Source organism: Bombina bombina, chromosome 3, assembly GCF_027579735.1.
Source record: "Bombina bombina isolate aBomBom1 chromosome 3, aBomBom1.pri, whole genome shotgun sequence".
Classification (NCBI taxonomy): Eukaryota; Metazoa; Chordata; class Amphibia; order Anura; family Bombinatoridae; genus Bombina; species Bombina bombina.
In genome coordinates, this window is record NC_069501.1 from 637,298,243 (window position 1) to 637,322,101 (window position 23,859).

Consider the following 23,859-nt stretch of genomic DNA (forward strand, 5'->3'; position numbering starts at 1 on the left):
TCTCTTTGCCTTCGGTGCATGAAGGAGATGAGGTTTAGGTGTCTGAAAAATTTTTTTTATTTAATCTACAAGCAAGTTTTGGGTTATAGCCGTATTCTACGTCATTCCTTGCAGTCGGGTAGTGGTGGCTTTAAAGCAGTTAGGAACTTGTAAAGAGGTACTTACTGCATTTTCCTAACAATTACTGCCCTAGTTTAGAAAGCCAGAGTTGGCTACTCAGTTCTTTCTTTTTCAAAGGTCTCTGTGAAGAACTGTGTCCTCTCATACTTTGTAACTGTCTACATGCCGGACAGCGGAGCAGGTAAGTGCTTTTTCTTCCAGTTGGGGAGACCATGCAATTAACAAATTAAAAGACACTGCTTTTTTATTGGGACATAGTAAATCCTGTTGTTTGTGTTACACTGGGGCATGAAGCAGGCACTGTAACATGTGAGACTAACATTTAAACTCTTTTAAAAAGAAAGGGTAAAATGTTCTTATTAGGTTTTATTTTCTGACACATATTTACTTGATAAAACAATACAAGTTTAAACTGAAAGTAAGGCTGAATGTTCTATTTCAGCAGCTTATTAATTTCCCCTTTGCTTTAAAATAAAACGATGCAACATTTTATCCATTTGAGGATCTACAACGGAGATACATGCATCCGCTACAGCGGGTGACGTCATATACCCCGGGCGGATTTCGGTAGTGAGCTCCGTGAGCTGTGCAGCCGCAACTACCTCGATGCAACATTTTAAACTGTCAGGTTTGAAAAACCTGTTATTTCTCTTGTAAGGTGTATCCAGTCCACGGATCATCCATTACTTGTGGGATATTCTCCTTCCCAACAGGAAGCTGCAAGAGGATCACCCACAGCAGAGCTGTCTATATAGCTCCTCCCCTAACTGCCACCTCCCAGTCATTCTCTTGCAGCTCTCGACAAGATAGGAAGTAGCTAGAGAGATGTGGTGCATTAATGTAGTTTATCTTCAATCAAAAGTTTGTTATTTTCAAATGGTACCGGAGTTGTACTATTTTAACCTCAGGCAGAAAATTGAAGAAGAGTTTGCCTGTGGTCTTTGATGATCTTAGCAAGTTGTAACTAAGATCCATTGCTGTTCTCACACATAACTGAAGAGATGAGGTAACTTCAGCTGGGGGAATAGCGTGCAGGGTCTCCTGCTATGAGGTATGTGCAGTTATAAATTTTTCTAGAGAAATGATATGCTAGAAAATGCTGAGAATACCGGATTTATTTAAGGTAAGCCTGATTACAGTGATTTAATAACGACTGGTATCATGCTTGCTGTAAAGGGTAATATTTTTTTTTATTTACTCACATTACTGAATAGATATAACGTTTGCTGAAGGTGTATGAACGTTTATTACATATTGGTGATAAAACTTTATTCTGGGGCCCAGTTTTTTCCACATGGCTGACTAGATTTTGCCTAGAGATAGTTTTTTAAGGCCCTCTCACTGTCAGTACAGGCTGGGAGGGGCCTATTTTCGAGCCTAAATTGTGCATTAGTTTTTGCAGTTTGAGACATCCAGCTTCCCTGAAGGAGTCCCCTGAACATTTAGGACCTCTCTAAAGGGTTTTTGTGCCTTCCAAAGTCGTTGTATGGGCAGGTAGGGCCACAGTAGAGCTGTGGCAGTTTTGTGTGACTGTTTAAAAACGTTTATATCGTTTTTTTGATCCGGTTTTGAAACTAAGGGGTTAATCCTCTATTTGCAAGTGGGTGCAATGCTCTTTTAGCCTATTATACACACTGTAAAAATTTTGTAAGATTTACTGCTTTTTTCACTGTTTTGCAGTTTCTGTGATTGTTTTTTTCTCTTAAAGGCACAGTACCGTTTTTATTTTCTGCTTGTTCACAGTTATTAAAGTGTTTTCCAAGCTTGCTGGTCTCATTACTAGTCTGTTTAAACATGTCTGACATAGCGGAAACTCATTGTTCATTATGTTTAGAAGCCATTGTGGAACCCCCTCTTAGAATGTGTACCAAATGCACTGATTTTACTATAGATTACAAAGACCATATTCTGGCTTTAAAAAATGTATCACCAGAAGAAATTGACAAGGAGGAAGTTATGCCGTCTAACTCTCCCCACGTGTCAGATCCTATTAATCCCGCTCAGGGGACGCCTAGTACATCTAGCGCGCCCATTGCGTATACCTTGCAAGACATGGCGGCAGTTATGAATCATACCCTTACAGAGGTATTATCTAAACTGCCAGGATTGCAAGGAAAGCGAGACAGCTCTGGGACTAGAATAAATACAGAGCTCTCTGATGCTTTAGTAGCTATGTCTGATGCACCATCACATTATACTGAAGCTGAAGCGGGGGAGCTTCAATCTGTGGATGAATTTTCTGATTCAGGGAAGATACTTCAATCTGATTCTGATATGTCTACATTTAAATTTAAGCTTGAACACCTCCACGTATTGCTCAGGGAGGTTTTAGCAACTCTGGACGACTGTGACACTATTGTAGTCCCAGAGAAATTATGTAGATTGGATAAATACTATGCAGTACCTACTTACACTGATGTTTTTCCAATCACTAAAAGGTTTTCTGAAATTATTACTAAGGAATGGGATAGACCAGGTGTACCGTTCTCTCCCCCTCCTGTTTTTAAAAAGATGTTTCCTATAGACGCCGCTACACGGGACTTATGGCAGACGGTCCCTAAGGTGAAGCGAGCAGTTTCTACTCTAGCTAAGCGTACCACTATCCCTGTCGAAGACAGTTGTGCTTTTCTAGATCTAATGGATAAAAAATTAGAGGGTTACCTTTAGAAAATTTTTATTCAACAAGGTTTTATTCTCCAGCCTCTTGCATGCATTGCCCCAGTCACTGCTGCTGCGGCTTTCTGGTTTGAGTCCCTAGAGGAGGCTCTACAGGTTGAAACCCCGTTGGAAGATATTATTGACAAGCTTAGGGCCCTTAAGCTAGCCAATTCATTTGTTTCTGATGCCGTTGTTCATTTAACCAAGCTAACGGCTAAAAATTCAGGTTTTGCTATTCAGGCGCACAGGGCGCTATGGCTTAAATCCTGGTCAGCTGACGTGACTTCAAAGTCTAAACTTCTCAACATTCCCTTCAAAGGACAGACCCTATTCGGGCCGGGACTGAAGGAGATCATTTCTGACATCACTGGAGGAAAAGGTCACGCCCTTCCTCAAGACAGGTCCAACAAATTAAGGACCAAACAGTCTAGTTTTCGACCCTTTCGAAACTTCAAGAATGGCGCAGCTTCAACTTCCTCTAACACAAAACAAGAGGGAACTTTTGCCCAGTCTAAGCCTGTCTGGAGACCTAACCAGGCTTGGAACAAGGGGAAACAGGCCAAAAAGCCTGCTGCTGCCTCTAAGACAGCATGAAGGAGCAGCCCCCGATCCGGAAACGGATCTAGTAGGGGGCAGACTCTCTCTTCGCCCAGGCTTGGGCAAGATATGTCCAGGATCCCTGGGCATTGGAAATTGTGTCCAAGGGTTATCTTCTGGAATTCAAAACCTCTCCCCCAAAAGGGAGATTTCATCTCTCACTTTTATCTGCAAACCAGATAAAAAGAGAGGCATTCTTACATTGTGTTCAAGACCTTCTAATTATGGGAGTGATCCACCCAGTTACGCAGGAGGAACAGGGTCAGGGCTTCTATTCAAATCTGTTTGTAGTTCCCAAGAAAGAGGGAACATTCAGACCAATCTTAGATCTCAAAATCTTAAACAAATTTCTCAGAGTTCCATCCTTCAAGATGGAGACTATTCGAACCATCCTTCCTATGATCCAGGAGGGTCAATATATGACTACCGTAGACCTTAAGGATGCTTATCTTCACATCCCGATACACAAAGATCATCATCGTTTTCTCAGGTTTGCCTTTCTAGACAGGCACTACCAGTTTGTGGCTCTTCCCTTCGGGTTGGCCACGGCACCAAGAATCTTTACAAAGGTTCTAGGGTCCCTTCTAGCGGTCCTACGGCCGCGGGGTATAGCAGTAGCCCCTTACTTAGACGACATTCTGATACAGGCGTCGACTTTTCAAGTTGCCAGTTCCCACACGGACATTGTTCTGGCATTTCTGAGGTCCCATGGGTGGAAGGTGAACAAAGAAAAGAGCTCTCTATCACCTCTAACAAAAGTTTAATTCCTAGGGACTCTGATAGATTCGGTAGAAATGAAGATTTACCTAACGAAGGCCAGATTGTCAAAACTTCTAGACTCTTGCCGTGTTCTTTATTCCACTTCTCGTCCTTCAGTGGCTCAGTGTATGGAAGTAATCGGTTTAATGGTAGCGGCAATGGACATAGTACCGTTTGCGCGCCTACATCTCAGACTGCTGCAACTTTGCATGCTCAGTCAGTGGAATGGGGATTACACAGATTTGTCCCCTCTACTAAATCTGGATCAAGAAACCAGGGATTCTCTTCTCTGGTGGCTATCTCAGGTCCATCTGTCCAAGGGGATGAGCTTCCGCAGGCCAGATTGGACTATAGTAACGACAGATGCCAGCCTTCTGGGCTGGGGTGCAGTCTGGAACTCCCTGAAGGCTCAGGACTCGTGGACTCAGGAGGAGACACTCCTTCCGATAAACATTCTGGAACTAAGAGCGATATTTAATGCTCTTCCGGCTTGGCCTCAGCTTGCTGCGGTCAGGTTCATCAGAATTCAGTCGGACAATATCACGACTGTAGCCTACATCAACCATCAAGGGGGAACAAGGAGTTCCCTTGCAATGTTGGAGGTTTCAAAAATAATTCTATGGGCAGAGGTTCACTCTTGTCATCTATCAGCTATCCATATCCCAGAAGTAGAGAACTGGGAGGCGGATTTTCTAAGTCGGCAGACTTTTCATCCGGGGGAGTGGGAACTCCATCCGGAAGTGTTTGCACAGTTGATTCAACATTGGGGCAAACCAGAATTGGATCTCATGGCGTCTCGTCTGAACGCCAAGCTTCCACCGTTTCCTCTGCTCCCTCGTCTGATTGCCAAGATCAAGCATGAGAGAGCTTCGGTGATTTTGATAGCACCTGCGTGGCCACGCAGGGCTTGGTATGCAGATCTGGTGGACATGTCATCCCTTCCACCATGGACTCTACCGCTGAGACAGGACCTTCTACTTCAGGGTCCTTTCAACCATCCAAATCTAATTTCTCTGCGTCTGACTGCTTGGAGATTGAACGCTTGATTTTATCAAATCGCGGTTTCTCCGAGTCAGTCATTGATATCTTAATTCAGGCTCGAAAGCCTGTCACCAGGAAAATCTATCATAAGATATGGTGTAAATATCTTCATTGGTGTGAATCCAAGGGTTACTCATGGAGTAAGGTCAGGATTCCCAGGATATTATCTTTTCTCCAAGAGGGATTGGAGAAGGGATTGTCAGCTAGTTCCTTAAAGGGACAGATTTCTGCTCTGTCTATTCTTTTGCACAAGCGTCTGGCGGATGTTCCAGACGTTCAGGCGTTTTGTCAGGCTTTAGTTAGAATCAAGCCTGTGTTTAAACCTGTTGCTCCGCCATGGAGTTTAAATTTAGTTCTTCAAGGGGTTCCGTTTGAACCTCTGCATTCCATAGATATCAAGCTTTTATCTTGGAAAGTTCTGTTTTTGGTAGCTATTTCTTCGGCTCGAAGAGTTTCAGAGTTATCTGCCTTACAGTGTGATTCTCCTTATCTGATCTTCCATGCAGATAAGGTAGTTTTGCTTACCAAACCTGGGTTTCTTCCTAAGGTGGTATCTAATAAGAATATCAATCAGGAGATTGTTGTTCCGTCACTGTGTCCTAATCCTTCTTCAAAGAAGGAACGTCTATTACATAATCTTGACGTGGTTCGTGCCTTAAAGTTTTATTTACAAGCTACTAAGGATTTTCGGCAAACATCGGCATTGTTTGTTGTTTACTCTGGACATAGAAGAGGCCAAAAGGCTTCAGCAACTTCTCTTTCCTTTTGGTTAAGAAGTATAATCTGCTTATCTTATGAGACTGCTGGCCAGCAGCCTCCTGTAAGAATTACAGCTCATTCCACTAGAGCAGTGGCTTCCACATGGGCTTTTAAAAATGAGGCTTCTGTTGAACAGATTTGCAAGGCGGCGACTTGGTCTTCGCTCCATACTTTTTCTAAATTCTACAAATTTGATACTTTTGCTTCTTCGGAGGCTATTTTTGGGAGAAAGGTCTTTCAGGCAGTGGTGCCTTCCGTTTAAGCACCTGCCTTGTCCCTCCCTTCATCCGTGTCCTAAAGCTTTGGTATTGGTATCCCACAAGTAATGGATGATCCATGGACTGGATACACCTTACAAGAGAAAACGAAATTTATGCTTACCTGATAAATTTATTTCTCTTGTGGTGTATCCAGTCCACGGCCCACCCTGTCTTTTTAAGGCAGGTTTTTTTTTTAATTTTTAACCTACAGTCACCACTGCACCCTATAGTTTCTCCTTTCTCTTGCTTGTCTTCGGTCGAATGACTGGGAGGTGGCAGTTAGGGGAGGAGCTATATAGATAGCTCTGCTGTGGGTGATCCTCTTGCAGCTTCCTGTTGGGAAGGAGAATATCCCACAAGTAATGGATGATCCGTGGACTGGATACACCACAAGAGAAATAAATTTATCAGGTAAGCATAAATTTCGTTTTCTGGTACTCTGTACCAGGAAGTAGTGCCTCTCTGTGACGCAGCAGTAATTTGAGCTCCGCAGTTGCGGTCACATTACCGGCTTTACTTCATAACATTTCTGAGGAAAAAGTTGTTTTTCTTAATTTCTGGGTGATCCAGTGTTAATTGGTAGCGTTAAGGCACCTCAGTAATGTGGTGACATTTTATTATGTCACTACAAGTAACAGCTAGATTACAAGTCTGTGCGTTCGTCTTTTAACGCTGAAAATATGGTATTTTCAGAGTTAAAACAGCAACGCAGCCATTACAAGTCTTGTCGGTATAGGTGTACCACAAGACTTTTAGCCTGTAACGCAACGTCAGTACCACACTCCTAAAAAGCACGTTTTTTAATGGGATTTCCATAGCGCCGCCATTACGAGTTTTGCGTTCTGGCTAAAAAAAACTGCGTTACAGCCTAAAACGACAAGATCCGTAACGCCATCTAAAAGCAGTAGTTATGAGTTTTACTCTACAAATCTGTAACATGAAACTCATAACTAAAGTGTTACAAAGTACACTAAACACCCATAAACTACCTATTAACCCCTAAAGCGAGGCCCTCCCGCATAACAAACACTATATTAAACCTATTAACTCCTAATCTGCCGCTCCCGACATCGCCGCACTATTTAAATATTATTAACCCCTAATCTGCCATCCGCCCCCACTATACTTGTTATTAAGCCCTACACCGCCGCCACTATAATAAACCTATTAACCCCTAAACCGCAAGCCTCCCACAGCAAAATATATTAAAATAAACTATTAACCCCTAAACCGAAAGCCCCCCACATCGCAATAAACAAAATTAAACTAGTAACCCCTAAACCTAACGCCCCACTAATTTTAGATTAAAATTACAATTTCCCTATCTTAAATTAAATAAAAATTTGCCTGTCAAATTAAAAAAACTAAGTTTAAACTAACAATTAAACTAATATAATTATTAAACTAAAATTAAACTATCAATTAAATTAAACTAAAATACACATTAAAAAAATTACAAAGTATCTAATTACAAGAAATAAAAAAGATTACATTGAAAAAAATAATGAACAAAATTTTCCAAAATAAAAAAGAATTACACCTAATTTAATAGCCCTATCAAAATAAAAAAGCACACCCAAAATAAAAAAAACAGCCTACAATAAACTACCAATGGCCCTTAAAAGGGCCTTTTGTAGGGCATTGCCCTAAGTTAAACAGCTCTTTTACCTGTAAAAAAATATATATAAAGACCCCCCGAACAGTAAAACCCACCACCCAACCAACCCCCCAAAATAAAAAACCTAACTCTAAAAAAAACCTAAGCTACCCATTGCCCTGAAAGGGAATTTAGCTCTTTTGCTGCCCAAACCCTAAACTAAAAAAAACACCAAAAAAACCCTTAAAAAACCTATTACTAACCCCCGACGATCCACTTACAGTTTTTAAAGTCCCACTTGAACGATATTCATCCAGGCGGCGAGAAGTCTTCATCTAGGCGGCCTCTTCTATCTTCATCCAGGCGGCGAGCAGTCTTCATCCTGGCGGCGAAGTCCTCATCCAATCTGCGAGAAGTCTTCATCCTGGCGGCCTCTTCTATCTTGATCCCAGCGGGTCCATCCTGAAGACATTCGGCGCGGAGCATCCTCTTTATACGGTCGCCGCCGTACACTGAATCTTAAATGAAAGGTATGCAATTCAAGATGGCGTCCCTTGCATTCCTATTGGCTGAAAATTTTTAATCAGCAAATAGGAATTAGAGCTGCTAATATCCTATTGGCTGTTCAAATCAGCCAATAGGATTTAAGCAGCTCTCATTCTATTGGATGTTGAATTGAAGAGGCCGTCTGGTTGAAGATCGTTCAAGCGGGACTTCAAAAACTGTAAGTGGATCATCGGGGGTTAGTGTTAGGCTTTTTCTAAGGGTTTTTTGGGTGGGTTTTTATTTTAGATTAGGGTTTGGGCAGCAAAAGAGCTAAATGCCCATCCAAATGCCCTTTTCAAAAAGGCCATTTTAAGGGCCATTGGTAGTTTATTCTAGATTCGTTTTTTTATTTTGGGTTGTTTTTTTTAAATGGGTATTAGAATAGGCATAATTTTTATTATTTTTGATAATTTGTTTGTTATTTTGTGTAATGTATTTTTTATTTTTATTTTTCGTTTTGGGGTTGTTGTTTTTTTTAGATTAGGGCTTTGACAGCAAAATAACTAAATGCCCTTTTAAGGGCAATGCCCATACAAATGCCCTTTTTTAGGGCAATGGGTAGATTAAGTTTTACTTTCCTATTAGTTTGGGGGTGGGGGTTTGTATACTGTTAGGGGGTGGGGTTTTTTTGTAGCAAAAGAGCTATTAACTTTAGGACAGCGCCCTACAAAAGACTCTTTTTAAGGGCCCTTGGTAGTTTATTCTAGATTAGGCTATTTTTGGGGGGGGGGGGGTAAAGGGTATTAGAGTAGGAATAATTTTAATTTTTTGGATAATTTCATTTTGTTTTGTTTTTGTAATGGTATTTTTTTTTTATTTTATTTTTTTATTATTTTTTGTGATTTTAGATTTTAGTGTAAGGTAGCTTAGGTTTTATTTCACAGGTAAGTTTGTATTTATTTTAACTAGGTAGGTAGTAAATAGTTAATAACTATTTGCTAACTAGTCTACCTTGTTAAAATAAATACAAACTTACCTATGAAATAAAAATAAAACCTAAGATAGCTACATTATAAATATTAGTTATATTGTAGCTAGCCTAGGTTTTATTTCACAGGTAAGTATGTATTTGGGTATTATTTAGTTAATAATTGTAATTTTAGTTTAGCTCTATTGTAATTATGTTAAAGTAAGGGGGTGTTCGGGGTAGGGTTACAGTTAGGTTAGGGTTACGTTAGGTTTAGGGGTAGGTGTAGGGGTTATAGTTTAATTTAGATTTTTGCAATGTGGGGGGCTGGCGGTTTAGGGGTTAATAGATTTATTTAGTGGTAGTGATGTGGGAGGCCTGAGGTTTAGGGGTTAATAGTTTTATTTAGTTGTGGCGATGTCGTGGAGCGGCAGAATAGGGGTTAATAGATTTATTATAGTGTGGGCGATGTTGGGGTGCAGGGGAATAGGGGTTAATAACTTTAGTATAGTGGCAGCAATATCGGGAGCGGCAGATTACGGGTTAATAGTTTTATTTAGGTGGCGGCGATATCGGTGGCGGCAGATTAGGGGTTAATAACATTATGTAGGTGGCGGCGATGTCGGTGGGGGGCAGATTAGGAGTGTTTAGATGTGGGGTTTATGTTAGGGTGTAAGGTTTAAACGTAGCTTTTATTTTCCCCATAGACATCAATGGGGCTGCATTACGGAGCTTTTCATTCTGCGATCGCAGGTATTTGACTTTTTTCTGACCCGTCATGAGCATGTCAAAACAGCGCTTGAATTGTGTGCTGTGTGGAGCTTTAAAACCCCATATCGCACGCACAAGCCGGGTTTTTAAAAACTTGTAATGGCTGCACTATAGGGGGTTAAATAACGCAACTTTTGTTTCGTTCGTTAATTTCCCTATAGCATGCATAACTCGTAATCTAGCTGTAATTAAGGTGTGGGGTTGCCTTAGGGGTATTTTAGAAGTTTATTTGATGTTTATTAAATGTTTTTTCTTAACTTTTCTCACTTAATTTTAGCTGGGGATCGATCCTAATTTGGGATAAACTGTAAGTGTATTTTTTCCTTGGCTTATTTTAATTGAATATTAAAAAAATTTAAACTTATCTGTACAAGTTTATTTACTGTTTCACAACGTGTCTGATAAGGAGCAAGAGCCTGCTCTTATGAATTCATGCTTAATATGTTTAGATGCACAAATTGCAGCTCCTTTGCAATTTTGTTCTTCATGTGTCAAGAAAACCTTGCAAATTATGTCTCTCAGGATTATTTATTTATTATTTATTTATAAAATATTTTACCAGGAAGGATACATTGAGATTTCTCTCGTTTTCAAGTATGTCCTGGGTTTTTCAAGTATAATACCTCAGCTTTCTCCTGTTATGTCCCAAGCCTCAATGGCGTCACATGCAGTGCCCTGCGGTTCCTCTATAACTCCTAGTGGAGTTTATTTTAAAGCAGACATTGCTGCCAAGGTAACTTCAGCGGTATCTGTGGCATTAGCTGCCATTCCCAAATTACAGGGAAATCGCAAGAGGAAATCTAGAAATTCAGAAAGTAAGGTGCCTGTCCTCAGTTCTACTTCCCAACTTGCCCTTTCTCATAAGTCTGATGAGGAAGATACATTGGGAATTTCTGAGGGTGAAATCTCAGATTTGGACAGTATAATTCCTTCTTCTGAGACTGAGGTGGTATCCTTCAGATTTAAGTTTGAACACCTTTGTGTATTGTTAAAGGAGCTTTTAGCTACTTTAGATGACTCAGATACCCCTGTCGTTATCACTCCTAAGAAATCTAGTAAACGTAATAGTTTGTTTGATGAACCTTCCACTTCGGAGTTTTTTCCTGTGCCGTACCATGCTAGGGAGATTATCTCACAGGAATGGAAGAAACTAGGGGTGTCTTTTTCACTGTCTCCCATTTTTAAGAAAATGTTTCCTGTCGAGGACTCCATTAAAGACACTTGGTATACTGTACACAAAGTTGAAGGGTCCATTTCCACTATTCCTATTGAGCATAGCTGCTCTTTTAAGGATCTGATTGAAAAGAAGCTGGAGGCTTATTTGAAATAGGTTTATGTTCATCCAGGTCTCCAATGGCAAACTGCGGTGTGTATTGCCACCGTGAATAGTGCGGCATCTTATTGGTTTGACACCTTGTCTGATTTTTTTCAAGTAGAGACTTCCTTGGATTTAATCTCTTAAATTGGCCAATTCCTTTATTGCAGATGCCATTTTACAGGTTGTTAGACTAGGAGCTAAAACTTCTAGTTTCGCTGTCCTAGCTCGCAGGGCGTTATGGTTGAAATTTTGGTCTGTGGACGTTTCTGGCGATTCCTTACAAGGACAAAACCTTGTTTGGACCCGGCTTGGCAGAAATTATGTCTGATATTACAGGTGGAAAAGGGTCTTTTCTACCTCAAGATAAGAAGAATAGGCCTAAAGGACGTCAGAGTAATTTTCGTTCCATTCGTAACTGCAGAGGAAAGCCTTCCCTTTCTTCTTCCAACCAGGAAAAATCCAAGTCTTGGAACCAGGGGAAACAATCAAAGAAACCCGCAGCTGATTCCAAATCAGCATGAAGGGTTTGCCCCTGATCCAGGATCAGATCAGGTGGGTGGGCAGACATTCTCAGTTCTCTCAAGCCTGGATACGAGATGTCCCAGATCCCTGTACTGTGAACATAGTATCCCAGGGTTACAAATTGGAATTCAAGACTTTTCCTCCCAGAGGCAGGTTCCATCTCTCAAGATTATCTGCAGACCAGTTAAAGAGAGAGGCATTCTTGAAATGTATACAACTTCTTTCCTCCCTGTGAGTGATGGTTCCAGTGCAGGAACAGGGTCTCGTGTTCTATTCCAGCCTATTTGTGGTTCCCCCCAAAAAAGGGAACTTTCGGTTCCATTCTAGACTTGAAGTGTCTAAACAAGTTTCTAAAAGTTCCATCCTTCATGATGGAGACTATATGCTCCATTCTTCCTTTAGTACAAGAGGGTCAGTTCATGACAACCATAGCCCTAAAGGATGCATATCTTCATGTTCCTATTCACAGGAACCATCACAGATTCCTTAGATTTGCCTTTCTGGACAAACATTTCCATTTGTCGTAGCCACGGCTCCCAGATTTTTTTCAAAGGTTCTGGGGGCTCTTTTGGCAGTGATCAGTTCTCGTGGAATTGCTCTGGCACCCAACCTGGACAACATATTGGTTCAGGCGCCATCTTTTTAACAAGCAAAATCTCAGACAGAGATATTGTTGTCTTTTCTTCGTTCCCACGGATGAAATGTGAATCTGGACAAAAGCTCCTTTTCCCCTGCTTCAAGAGTAGTGTTCTTAGGGACCATAATAGATTCTCTATTGATGAAGATTTTTCTGACAGAGGTCAGGAAAAACAAAATCATTTCCTCTTGCCTCTCTCTTCAGGCTACTGCTTATCCTTCAGTGACTCAATGTATGGAGGTAATCGGTCTGATGGTGGCTTCCATGGACATCATTCCTTTTGCTCAATTCCATTTGAGATCTCTCCAGTTGTGCATGCTCAGACAATGGAATGGCAACCATGCGGATCTATCTCCGAGAATAGAGTTAGATCAGTCGTCAAGGGACTCTCTCCCGTGGTGGATTTCTCAGGAACATCTGTCTCAGGGCACATGCTTTCGGAGACCTTCCTGGGTGATTGTGACCACGGACGCCAGCCTGCTGGGCTGGGGAGCAGTCTGCAACTTGTTAAAAGCTCAGGGCCTTTGGATTCGGGAGGAGTCAGCTCTTCCCATCAATATCTTGGAGTTGAGGGCGAATTACAATGCTCTATTGGCTTGGCCTCAGTTGTCCTCAACCCAGTTGATCAAGTTCCAGTCAGACAACATAACCTCTGTGGCTTACATCAATCACCAGGGAGGAACTCGGAGTTCCTTACCCATGAAGGAGGTGACTCAGATTCTTCAGTGGTCAGAGACCCACAATTGCTGTCTATCTGCCATCCACATTCCAGGAGTAGACAACTAGGAAGCGGATTTTCTGAGCAGACAGATCTTTCTCATCCAAGGGAGTGGGAACTCCATCCGGAGGTGTTTTCCAGCTTAGTCCTCAAATGGGGGGTGCTAGAGTTAGATCTGATGGCGTCCCGTCAGAACGCCAATCTTCCAAGGTACGGTTCAAGATCAAGAGATCTGCAGGCCGTTCTGATAGATGCTCTGGCGGTTCCTTGGGTTTTCAGGTTGGCATACCTGTTTCCTCCGTTTGCTCTCCTTCCACGAGTCATTGCTCGTATCAAACAGGAGAGGTCATCCATGATTCTAATTAGGGATGCACCGAAATGAAAATTCTGGACCGAAACCGAAAATTCAAGATGCCCTTGGCCGAAAACCAAAACTGACTTTTTTTTCAAAAATGATTTTAAAATAGGTTTTTTTCTATAATTTTATTATATTAGAGTTTTTAATGAATTTAATGGATCTGAAATAAAAAAAACTACAAGCCAGTAAATAAATAACCATTAACCACACTAAAATTGGACAGAAAAATAACTTTAAAAAGCAATATAAATAAAAATCTGTTAAGTCTGTTTCTGTTATATGTGAATGAGTGAAGAATAATATATTGTTGATTATTTAATATCAATATACAGTCTTCATTCAGTTCTATGTAACAGAATCAGATTTAAGAGATTTTCTTTTGGTTTACTAGTTATCCAAATTAAGTATAGTCCTAGAAAACCTTTCTATCAATGCAAAACAGTAAAGGCTAGATAATTCAAACTTGCAAGAAATGGTTTACACTGCAGTATTAATATTTATTGGCAGATCAGGAATACTGCATGTGTAATAGTTATGTTATACAGTACACAGCTCACACACACTAATTACAGACTAAATAACAGCACAGAGCTACAGCTTGGTATTTGTTAGGTTTAATAAAGAGCAGATAAGCTTTGTATTAGATATTTAGCTTATAACTAGATATATATGGGTTATACACAGTAAATAGTTATGTTATACACAGCTCACACACACTAATTACAGACTATATAACAGCACAGAGCTGCAGTTTGGTATTTGTCATGTTTAATAAAGAGCAGATAAGCTTTGTATTAGATATTTATGGGTTATACACAGCTCACACACACTATTTACAGGCTATATAACAGCACCAGATAAGCTTTGTATATTTAGGTTATGAGTAGATATATATATATATAGTTTATACACAGTAAATATGTTATACACAGCTCACACACACTATTTACAGGCTATATAACAGCACCAGATACGCTTTGTATATTTAGGTTATGAGTAGATATATATATATATATAGTTTATACACATTAAATATGTTATACACAGCTCACACACACTATTTACAGGCTATATAACAGCACCAGATAAGCTTTGTATATTTAGGTTATGAGTAGATATATATATAGTTTATACACAGTAAATATGTTATACACAGCTCACACACCCTATTTACAGGCTATATAACAGCACCAGATAAGCTTTGTATATTTAGGTTATGAGTAGATATATATATATAGTTTATACACAGTAAATATGTTATACACAGCTCACACACACTATTTACAGGCTATATAACAGCACCAGATAAGCTTTGTATATTTAGGTTATGAGTAGATATATATATATAGTTTATACACAGTAAATATGTTATACACAGCTCACACACACTATTTACAGGCTATATAACAGCACCAGATAAGCTTTGTATATTTAGGTTATGAGTAGATATATATATATATAGTTTATACACAGTAAACATGTTATACAGCTCACACACACTATTTACAGACTAAATAACAGCACAACAAAGTCACACATGTGGTACACACACTAAGTAAAAGCCCTGCTTGCATAACTGTTTACTAGGGATTTAAAATGTAGAAGCTTTGTCTATTACTGCAATTATTCAGCATTTTGTGGAGGAAGAGTTGCTCCGGTTCAGCAGTTTAGCTCTGTTAGAGACAACGGAGGTTTGATTTACAGCAGCATAACACAGAGCAACCCCCCTCTACCTCCTCACACTACACAGCTGTAAATCAAACCTCCGATGTCTCTCACGGAGCTGAACTGCTGAACCGGAGCAACTCCTCTTCTACAGCAGTAAGCAAACAGTAGTGTACACCGGAGCCTTTCAGAACAGGAAGTGCAGATTTTGCAAAAAGAGGAAGGAACCGCTCTAGGTAGGAAAGGAGGGAGGAGGCTGTGCTGCAGTGAATGGTGTTGTGGGAAATGTAGTTGCTTATTAAACGGCCTAGAAGGCCTCTAGCTGCACCGTCCTTCATTTTAGGTGCGAGTGGATGCAGTAAGCGGCAGCCAGTAAGTGTAGGTGTGGGGCAGATAGAGCACGCAATTTTCGGCCGGTTTGCCCCTCTTTCGGCCCAAATGGGATAGGCTCATTTTCGGCCGAAAATTTTGGCTGCCGAAATTTCGGTGCATCCCTAATTCTAATAGCCCCTGCGTGGCCTCGCAGGATCTGGTTTGCAGACCTAGTGGAGATGTCATCTCTCCCACCTTGGAGACTACCTCTGAGAAAGGACCTCCTGATTCAGGGTCCCTTCCTTCATCAAAATCTCATTTCTCTGAAACTGACTGCTTAGGGATTGAATGCTTAATTGTGTCTAAGTCGGTCATTGAGACCATGATTCAGGCTCGCAAGCCTGTTACTAGAAAGATTTACCATAAGATATAGCGTAAATATCTTTATTGGTGTGAATCCAAGGGCTACTCTTGGAGTAGATTTAGAATTCCATCTTTTCTTCAGGAAGGCCTGGAAAAGGGATTGTCAGTAAGTACCCTGAAGGGACAGATTTCTGCTTTATCAGTTTTACAACGTAAACGTTTGGTGGATGTGCCAGATGTGCAATTTTTTTGTCAGGCCTTGGTCAAAATCAGGCCTATCTTTAAGTCTGTTGTTCCTCCTTGCAGCCTTAACCTTGTTCTTAAAGTTTTACAGCTGGCTCCATTTGAGCCGTTGCATTCCATAGACATTACGTTTTTATCTTGGATGGTTTTGTTTCTTGTTGCTATCTCTTCTACACAAAGAGTCTCGGAACTCTCAGCTCTGCAGTGTGATTCCCCTTACCTTATTTTTCATGCGATAAGGCGGTTCTTCGTACTAAGTTAGGTTTCCTTCCTAAGGTTGTTTCTAATAGAAATATCAATCACAAAATTGTTGTTCCCTCTCTGTCTCCTAATCCTTCTTCTTCCAAAGAAGGTTTGTCACACAATTTGGATGTTGTACGTGCTTTTAAATTCTACTTACAGGCGACTAAGGATTTTCGCCAGTCCTCTGCCCTCTTTGTCTGTTTATCTGGGAAACGTAAAGGTCAGAAAGCTACTGCTACTACTCTTTCTTTTTGGTTACGAAGTATAATTTGTTTGGTTTATGAGACTGCTGGACAGCAGCCTCCTAAAATAATTACGACTCATTCCACAAGAGCTGTTTCCTCTTCTTGGGCTTTCAAAAATGAAGCTTTGCAAATTTGTTTCACAGAACAACCTCAGCCGAGGCAAAAATATCAAATTTGTAAAATGGTCTTCTCTACATACTTTTTCCAAATTTTCCAAATTTGATATTTTTGCCTCGGCTGGGGTTTTTTTGGGGGGAGAAAGGTTCTTAAAGCGGTGGTGTCTTCTGTTTAGGACTGCCTGTCTTGTCCCTCCCTATTTATCTGTGTCCTCTAGCTTGCGTATTTGTTCCCAACAGTAATTACTCAAGCCATGGACTCACCGTATCTTAGGAAAGAAAAACAAAATGTATGCTTACCTGATGCATTTATTTCTTTCCGGATATGGTTAGTCCACGGCCCCATCCTTTTTTTTTTTTAAGACAGTTGTTCTTTTGACTATAACCTCAGGCACCTCTACACCTTGTGTTACTCCTTTTTCTCTATTTCCCTTCGGTCAAATTACTGGGGTTGTGGTCCTGCTGACCAGGAGTGATATTCCCAACAGTAATTACTCAAGCCTTGGACTCACCATATCCAGAAAGAAATACATTTATCAGGTAAGCATAAATTTAGATTTTATTTTAGTAATTTACTCTATATGTACTGTTGATTTGGTTAATTCATTAATTTGTTTCATCCGGAGTAATTTAAAAAATGTTTCCTACAAACAGCTTTAATTTAGAAGTGCTGATTATGAGTGTCACATCTACTAAAGAGATTGCATTCAGTTTACTTCTTTGAACATATCAAAATTAATCTGAAACTCCAGATTGCACAAAGAAACCGGGTTCACATATAGCTGTATGCTAACAATTTTTACATTAGCAATATGCACATATACAGGGATGGGGATTTACACTAGTCCTAAACCGGTAAAAATTGCAGAATACTAGACAATTTATCGTTTTACTTTAATACTGGGTGGATTAGTAACTTTTGGTAGACCTGGGTGATCTGACTGATGTGGTCACTGAAATCTAAAAACTTTAGTTCATTCTTTGTTTGCTAAATACTCATTATGTGTTCAAATTAATTCTTGTCTAATTTACAGGGTTGTCAAAGTGGGTTCGGCAATTAGTACAGCACCACTCCACCTTCAGTGGTGCCCTGGAGTCTTTAATAACATTTTCTAAGAGCCAGCAGCAGAGAATGCTTTTGCAGAGCACACCTTGTGATGAGTCTCTTAGCGAGGCATCAACTTCTATCAGAGCTTTCTCCACAAGTACCTCATTGATGGATCTCACTATTCATCCTTCTGAAAGCATTCTAGAATCTACCCAAGAGAGAACTTCACTGCAGAATGCTGTTTATCAGCGAGTACTGGACACAGTTCCATCCAGTTCCACTCACCCATTATCTGTTGAAGAAATCAGAGGCAAAAATGAATGTACGTTTAACTTGTAACAGAAGTTCTATACTTGATGTTTTGTTGTTTCCTTTAAAGTAATTGCTTAAAGGGGAAAATCACACAATACATTTAATTTTAGGGGATGTCAATTTATTTTCTGAATTTGTAAGAAATTTTTCAGTATTATCTTTTTTTATATGCAAATTAATAACATGGTAACATAAACATGGTTTAAACACATCTGTTTGATCCAAAACCCATGGTATTTAACCCCTTAGTGACCACAACACTTTTCAATTTTCTTACTGTTTGGGACCAGGGCTATTTTTACATTTCTGCTGTGTTTGTATTTAGCTGTAATTTTCCTCTTACCCATTTACTTTACCCACACATATACCGTTTTTCTCGCCATTAAATTGACTTTCTAAAGATATTATTTTCATCATATATTATAATTTAATATAAAATGTTTTAGAAAATATGATGAAAAAATTACAAAAAACACACTTTTTCTAACTTTTACCCCCAAAATCTGTTACACATTTAACACCACCAAAAAACACCCATGCTAAATAGTTTCTGAATTCTGTCCTGAGTTTAGAAATACCCAATGTTTATATGTTCTTTGCTTTTTTTGCAAGTTATAGGGCAATAAGTACAAGTAGCACTTTGTATTTCCAAACTATTAAAAAAAAAAAAAGAAGAAGCTATAGTTACATTGTAACACTGATATCTGTCAGGAATACCTGAATAACCCTTCACATGTATATATTTATTTTAGTAGACAACTCAAAGTATTGATCTATGCCCATTTTGGTATATTACATGTCACCATTTCACCATTTAACCGCCAAATGTGATCAAGGTTTCACATTGAAATTATTTGCAAACAGCTTGTGCAATTATGGCACAAATGGTTGTAAATGCTTCTCTGGGATCCCCTTTGTTCAGAAATAGCAGACATATATGGCTTTGGCATTGCTTTTTGGTAATTAGAAGGCCGCTAAATGCCGCTGCGCACCACACTTGTATTATGTCCAGCAGTGAAGGGGTTAATAAGATAGCTTGTAGGGTTAATTTTAGTTTTGGGTTGTCTACTACACTACACTAAAGTATTGATCTAGGCCCATTTTGGTATATTTCACTGCCTAATGCGATCAAATAGAAAAAATCGTTAACTTTTTCACAATTTTAGGTTTCCAACAGAAATTATTTAAAACAGTGCAATCATGGCACAAATTATTGTAAATTCTTCTCTGCGATCCCCTTTGTTCAGAAATAGCAGACATGCATGGCTTTTGCATTGCTTTTTGGTAATTAGAAGGCCGCTAAATGCCTCTGCGCACCACACTTTTATTATGCCCAGCAGTTAAGAGGTTAATTAAATAGCTTGTAAGGTTTATTTTCGCTTTAGTGTAGAGTTCAGCCTCCCACCTGATCCCTGCCTGACCCCCCTCAAACAGCTCTCTTCACTCCCCCACCTCACAATTGTCACCGCTTTCTTAAGTACTGGCAGAAAGTCTGTCCGTACTAAAATAAAAGGCATTAAAGTCTGCCAGTACTAAAATAAAAGCCATTATACGGCTCCCACCCACCAACGATCGGCGCTCTCTGCATCAGTGGGTAAAAAAGGGTATTGCAGTGGTGCCTCAATATCGAGGCATCACTGCAATACCCTGGAAGCGATTACGATCGCTTCCAGCACTTGAAACGCCAGAGCACGTGCCAGTACCCAGTTCGTACTGTCTGCCAGTACCGAGTTTGCTCAAAAACAATGCTTTTTTTTATAAAACAAAATTAAAAAAAAAACATTTTTCTGTAGCGTAGCTGCCCCCTCAATACTCTACCCCCCTCCCAGATCCCTTTGTGAATCCCTCTGTGAATCTGATGTACGTGTGTGCGCAACACAGCCCCCCGCCAAGCGCACACGCTCACTTGCGCGCACTGTAGGGACAGGATCCGGATGTCCCTCCAACGATGGGCCGCCTCCCTGCTACGGCTCCCACCCATCAAAGATCAGCACCATCGCTGGCCGATGCAGAGAGGGCCACAGAGTGGCTCTTTCTGGATCGGTCGGTAAAAAAGGGTATTGCAGTGATGCCTCAATATCGAGGCATCACTGCAATACCCTGAAAGCGTCCAGCGTTTGAAACCCCAGAGGATGTGCTAGGCACCTCCTTGGTCATTAACTGACACTTTTTGTAGGACGTGCCTGGCACGTCCTTGGTCGTTAAGGGGTTAACTTACTCATCAAGATCTCCTATAATCTTATTGTTATATTGAAACATTTGACAACTATAATGACAGAAATACATTGTTTGCAAATAACAGTCTATACTAGTTTTTAGGTAAAAATCTATTTAACACTATTTTTAAATGATCTAGAATTTGAAATACCAACATCTTGGCACCTCAAACAAATAAAAACCCTGCACTGTTTTGTAGGAAAAAATATGTTTGCCAATTTCCCCTGCTTAAAGGTTGAACATATTGGCAAGCTCCAGTACCATCCCATAAAGCATACATCTGAGAAGCCAATATATGGCTCTGGTGGGGCTCAAGCATTTCCGCACAGGAGCTAGCTGGCTATTTTCAATGTAATTGCATGTGTTAAAATATTTAAATAGGTGCAGTTTATTACTATTTTTTATCATTATTATCATGTCCCATTAATGTAAAATATCACTTTCTTTACTGTAAGTAAAATCTCCTTTCCTGTTAGAGGATACTAAAGTGCTGTTTAGACTATGAAACCCAAAATTTTTCTTTCAAGATTTAGATAGAACTTACAATTTAAAACAACTTTCCAGTTTACTTCTATTAGCAAATTTGCATCATTCTCTTGGTATTATTTGTTGAAGGAGCAGCAATGCACTACTGGTTTCTAACTGAACACATGGGTGAGCCGATGACAATTGGTATATATATATATGCAGCCACCAATCAGCATCTAGAACCTAGGTTCTTTGCTGCTCCTGAGCTTACCTAGATAAACCTTTCAGCAAAGGATAACAAGAGAAGGAAGAAAAATAAATAATAGAAGTGAATTGGAAAATTGCTTAAAATGGTATGCTCTGTCTAAATCATGAATGTCTAATTATGACTTTACTGTCCCTTTAAAGTACTACTTAGATTTGACATATCTTAAAATGGATTGTATTACCTCAAACATTCATCAGTCATTTTTTAATTTACAAAACTGCATGTGTTACTGGTCTATAACTTTGGGAAATAAATGTTTAAATGTTCAGTAAACGTACCAAATAATAGTGCAGAATTATAAAATATTAGCTTAGTGCTAGCTTTATAAAACAAAGGTCTTACATTATAGACCCCTTACTATTTTGCACACGTCAGGTTTTTAGTGCGCTTAGTTTAAATTTTGAGCTTCGGCCTTTGGGTCTACACAAGTCAGGATTGTAGAGTTTTCATGTCTCCTGCTTTATCTTGCAGTTCGGCTTAGAGCACATTATACCTGTAAGTTTTTTTTTAATGGTACTTTAGAAGGGGTTAGTTATTTCCATTCCTTAAGAGATTTTTATGGAGTTTTTAGTGTTTATTGCTTTGCTTTGTCAATGCTAAAATGGACATGTCTGATTCTGTCCCCAAATTTACCTTCAGAAGCAGAGTCTCCTGAACACCTTTCGTCCATTATTAAGTGTTTGTTTATTGTAAAACTTCTGACGTCTCTCCTCCAGCTAATTTATGTGACTCGTGTTTAAAAATGTTAATGCTTTACCCTAATGCTGCTTCTATAGCTATCACTGCTGTCTGTCTGTCTGTTCACTACAGGAGAATGCTATTTCACCCAGTGTTAAAAAGTAAATCGAAGCTGCTATTTCTTATGCGCTTGCTGCTTTCCTGCCTTCGAGCAAGTGTATAAGGTCAGTTCAGATTTTACTTTCTACTAGTACTATGTCTCCTAAAGTCAGGGATACTGTTATGTCTTCAGAAGGTGAAGTTTCCTCTGGTAAAAATGAGTCTTTCTCTGATGTTGAACCTGATGCTTCTTTTTTGTTTAGAATTTAACATATTCCTTCTCTTTTGGAAGATGTATTACTTACTTAAGGGTTTAAAGTTGCTAAGGTTTCTGAGGATAAGCCTTGTAATAATTTAAAGTCAGTTTGTAAGACTGTTGTTAAACTCCCTGATTTTTTTTTTATCCCTGATTGTGTCTCTGACATAGTTTATAGGGAATTGTCTAATCCAGGTAATTCATTTATTCGGTCTGCAAGGTTTAAAAAGTTATATATTTTACCTGCTGCTTTTTCCCTTACTAAATGTTCTATTTTTCTTTTTATATGGTCCTGGGGGTTAAGGAGCTTTTATTCCATATACATCTGATTGTAAGGCTGATAAGCCCATTACCAGACTTCTTTATATGTTCTGAATAATGCTTTCAGGATCAGTTCCCATTCATTTTTCTGGAACAGGGCCAGCAGTTTTATTATCCTTTCCCCCGTCCAAGTCTGTCATGTAGATTCAGTCTTTGATCTAAAGGCTTTGTAAGAGGGTAGGTTATTCTTCAGGAAGCTTGTTTTTAGTCTGCTCTAGTTCCTTGGGTTGTTATTAGTCCCAAGAATATTTAATAGGTTTTGGATCAAGGCCTTCCAAGGGAAGTTTTTTTCTGTCCTATGTTCCTAGGATCCCTGTTAGTCTCAGGTAGATCGGAACTCCAAACTATTTGTTGTTCCAAGAAGTAAGGGGGAACTTTTGGATCTTTTTTGACCTAGAAACTTTGAACACGTTTCTTTAGTTTCTATATATGAAATGAAAACATTCAGACTATTATTTGAGGTCAATTATGTTCTCTATTATTTTGAGAATGCTTACCTTTATTTTCTTTTTTCTAGGGACATCTTTAGATCTTTCGTTTATGAGATTTTGATACACTTGGTCTCGCGTCTAGAGAGTGAAGCTCATTTGCAGAGGCATATTCATTTATAGGCTCTTGTTTTTTTAATGGGGCTAGTGTAGCTTTCTTACTTTTAGGCATAATGACTGATGAAAAATGCAGGGACTAGTCCCACAGGCAGAAGTGTTGCTGAAACACAGGATACAACAGAGGCTGTGCGATGGATGGTCACATCTTTTTTTCAAACGGTCTTTTGGTTCCTCAGATAACTGTTGAAGTTCAGTTTTTTTCTGTTAGATCATTTAGTTTTTATTTTTCCTTCAGATGCTCCTGGCATGGAGGTGTCAGGTCTTATGTTTGTGGCCTTGGCTGTTTTTCCATCTGCTCACCTTTATATAAGTCTTCTTTACCTGTGTATCCTTTTACAGTGATACAGGGTTCTGACTCTGTTGTCTCTGAGGATTAATTTGCAGAGTCTATTTCTGTCTTAGTGGCTCAACTATTAGCTCTTTATGCTAGGGGCTTCTTTTTGTTCATGCTTTTTGATCTGTAATAACTGGGAAGCATTTTTTTCTTAGTCTTCAGTTTTTTTCGCCTGGAAGAGCGGTGTCTTCATTTGGTGTTGCTCAGATATATTTCTGATAGCTTCTTGGTTGAATCTCGTTTTCTCCAGGTGCTGTGTAGGTCCAGGGATCTTTTAACTGTGTTTGTAAATGCTCTGGTAGTTCAGTGGTTATATTGGTTAGCCAATATTTTTTCTACCTCTGTTTTTTTTTCCTAGGGTGGTTGTCAGGATTTGGCAGGAATAGCTTTGGTTTTTCTGTTTACTCCAACTTGTTCCTGCAGTATTTGGTTTACAGATCTGGTTCTGATGTCCATTTTTTTTCCTTGGCTGCTTCTTTTGCATCCAAACCTTCT

At 39.5% G+C, this 23,859-nt stretch overlaps 1 protein-coding gene across 1 annotated transcript in view; it reads left to right on the top strand.

Moving 5' to 3' along the window:
* BRIP1 (BRCA1 interacting helicase 1) overlaps window positions 1–23,859 on the top strand; it is a 1,071,924-nt gene that overhangs the window by 1,044,201 nt on the left and 3,864 nt on the right. The window contains exon 19 of the mRNA XM_053707344.1: window positions 17,790–18,125. Within this exon, the coding sequence (XP_053563319.1) occupies window positions 17,790–18,125 (336 nt within the window). The remainder of the gene's footprint in view (window positions 1–17,789; window positions 18,126–23,859) is intronic.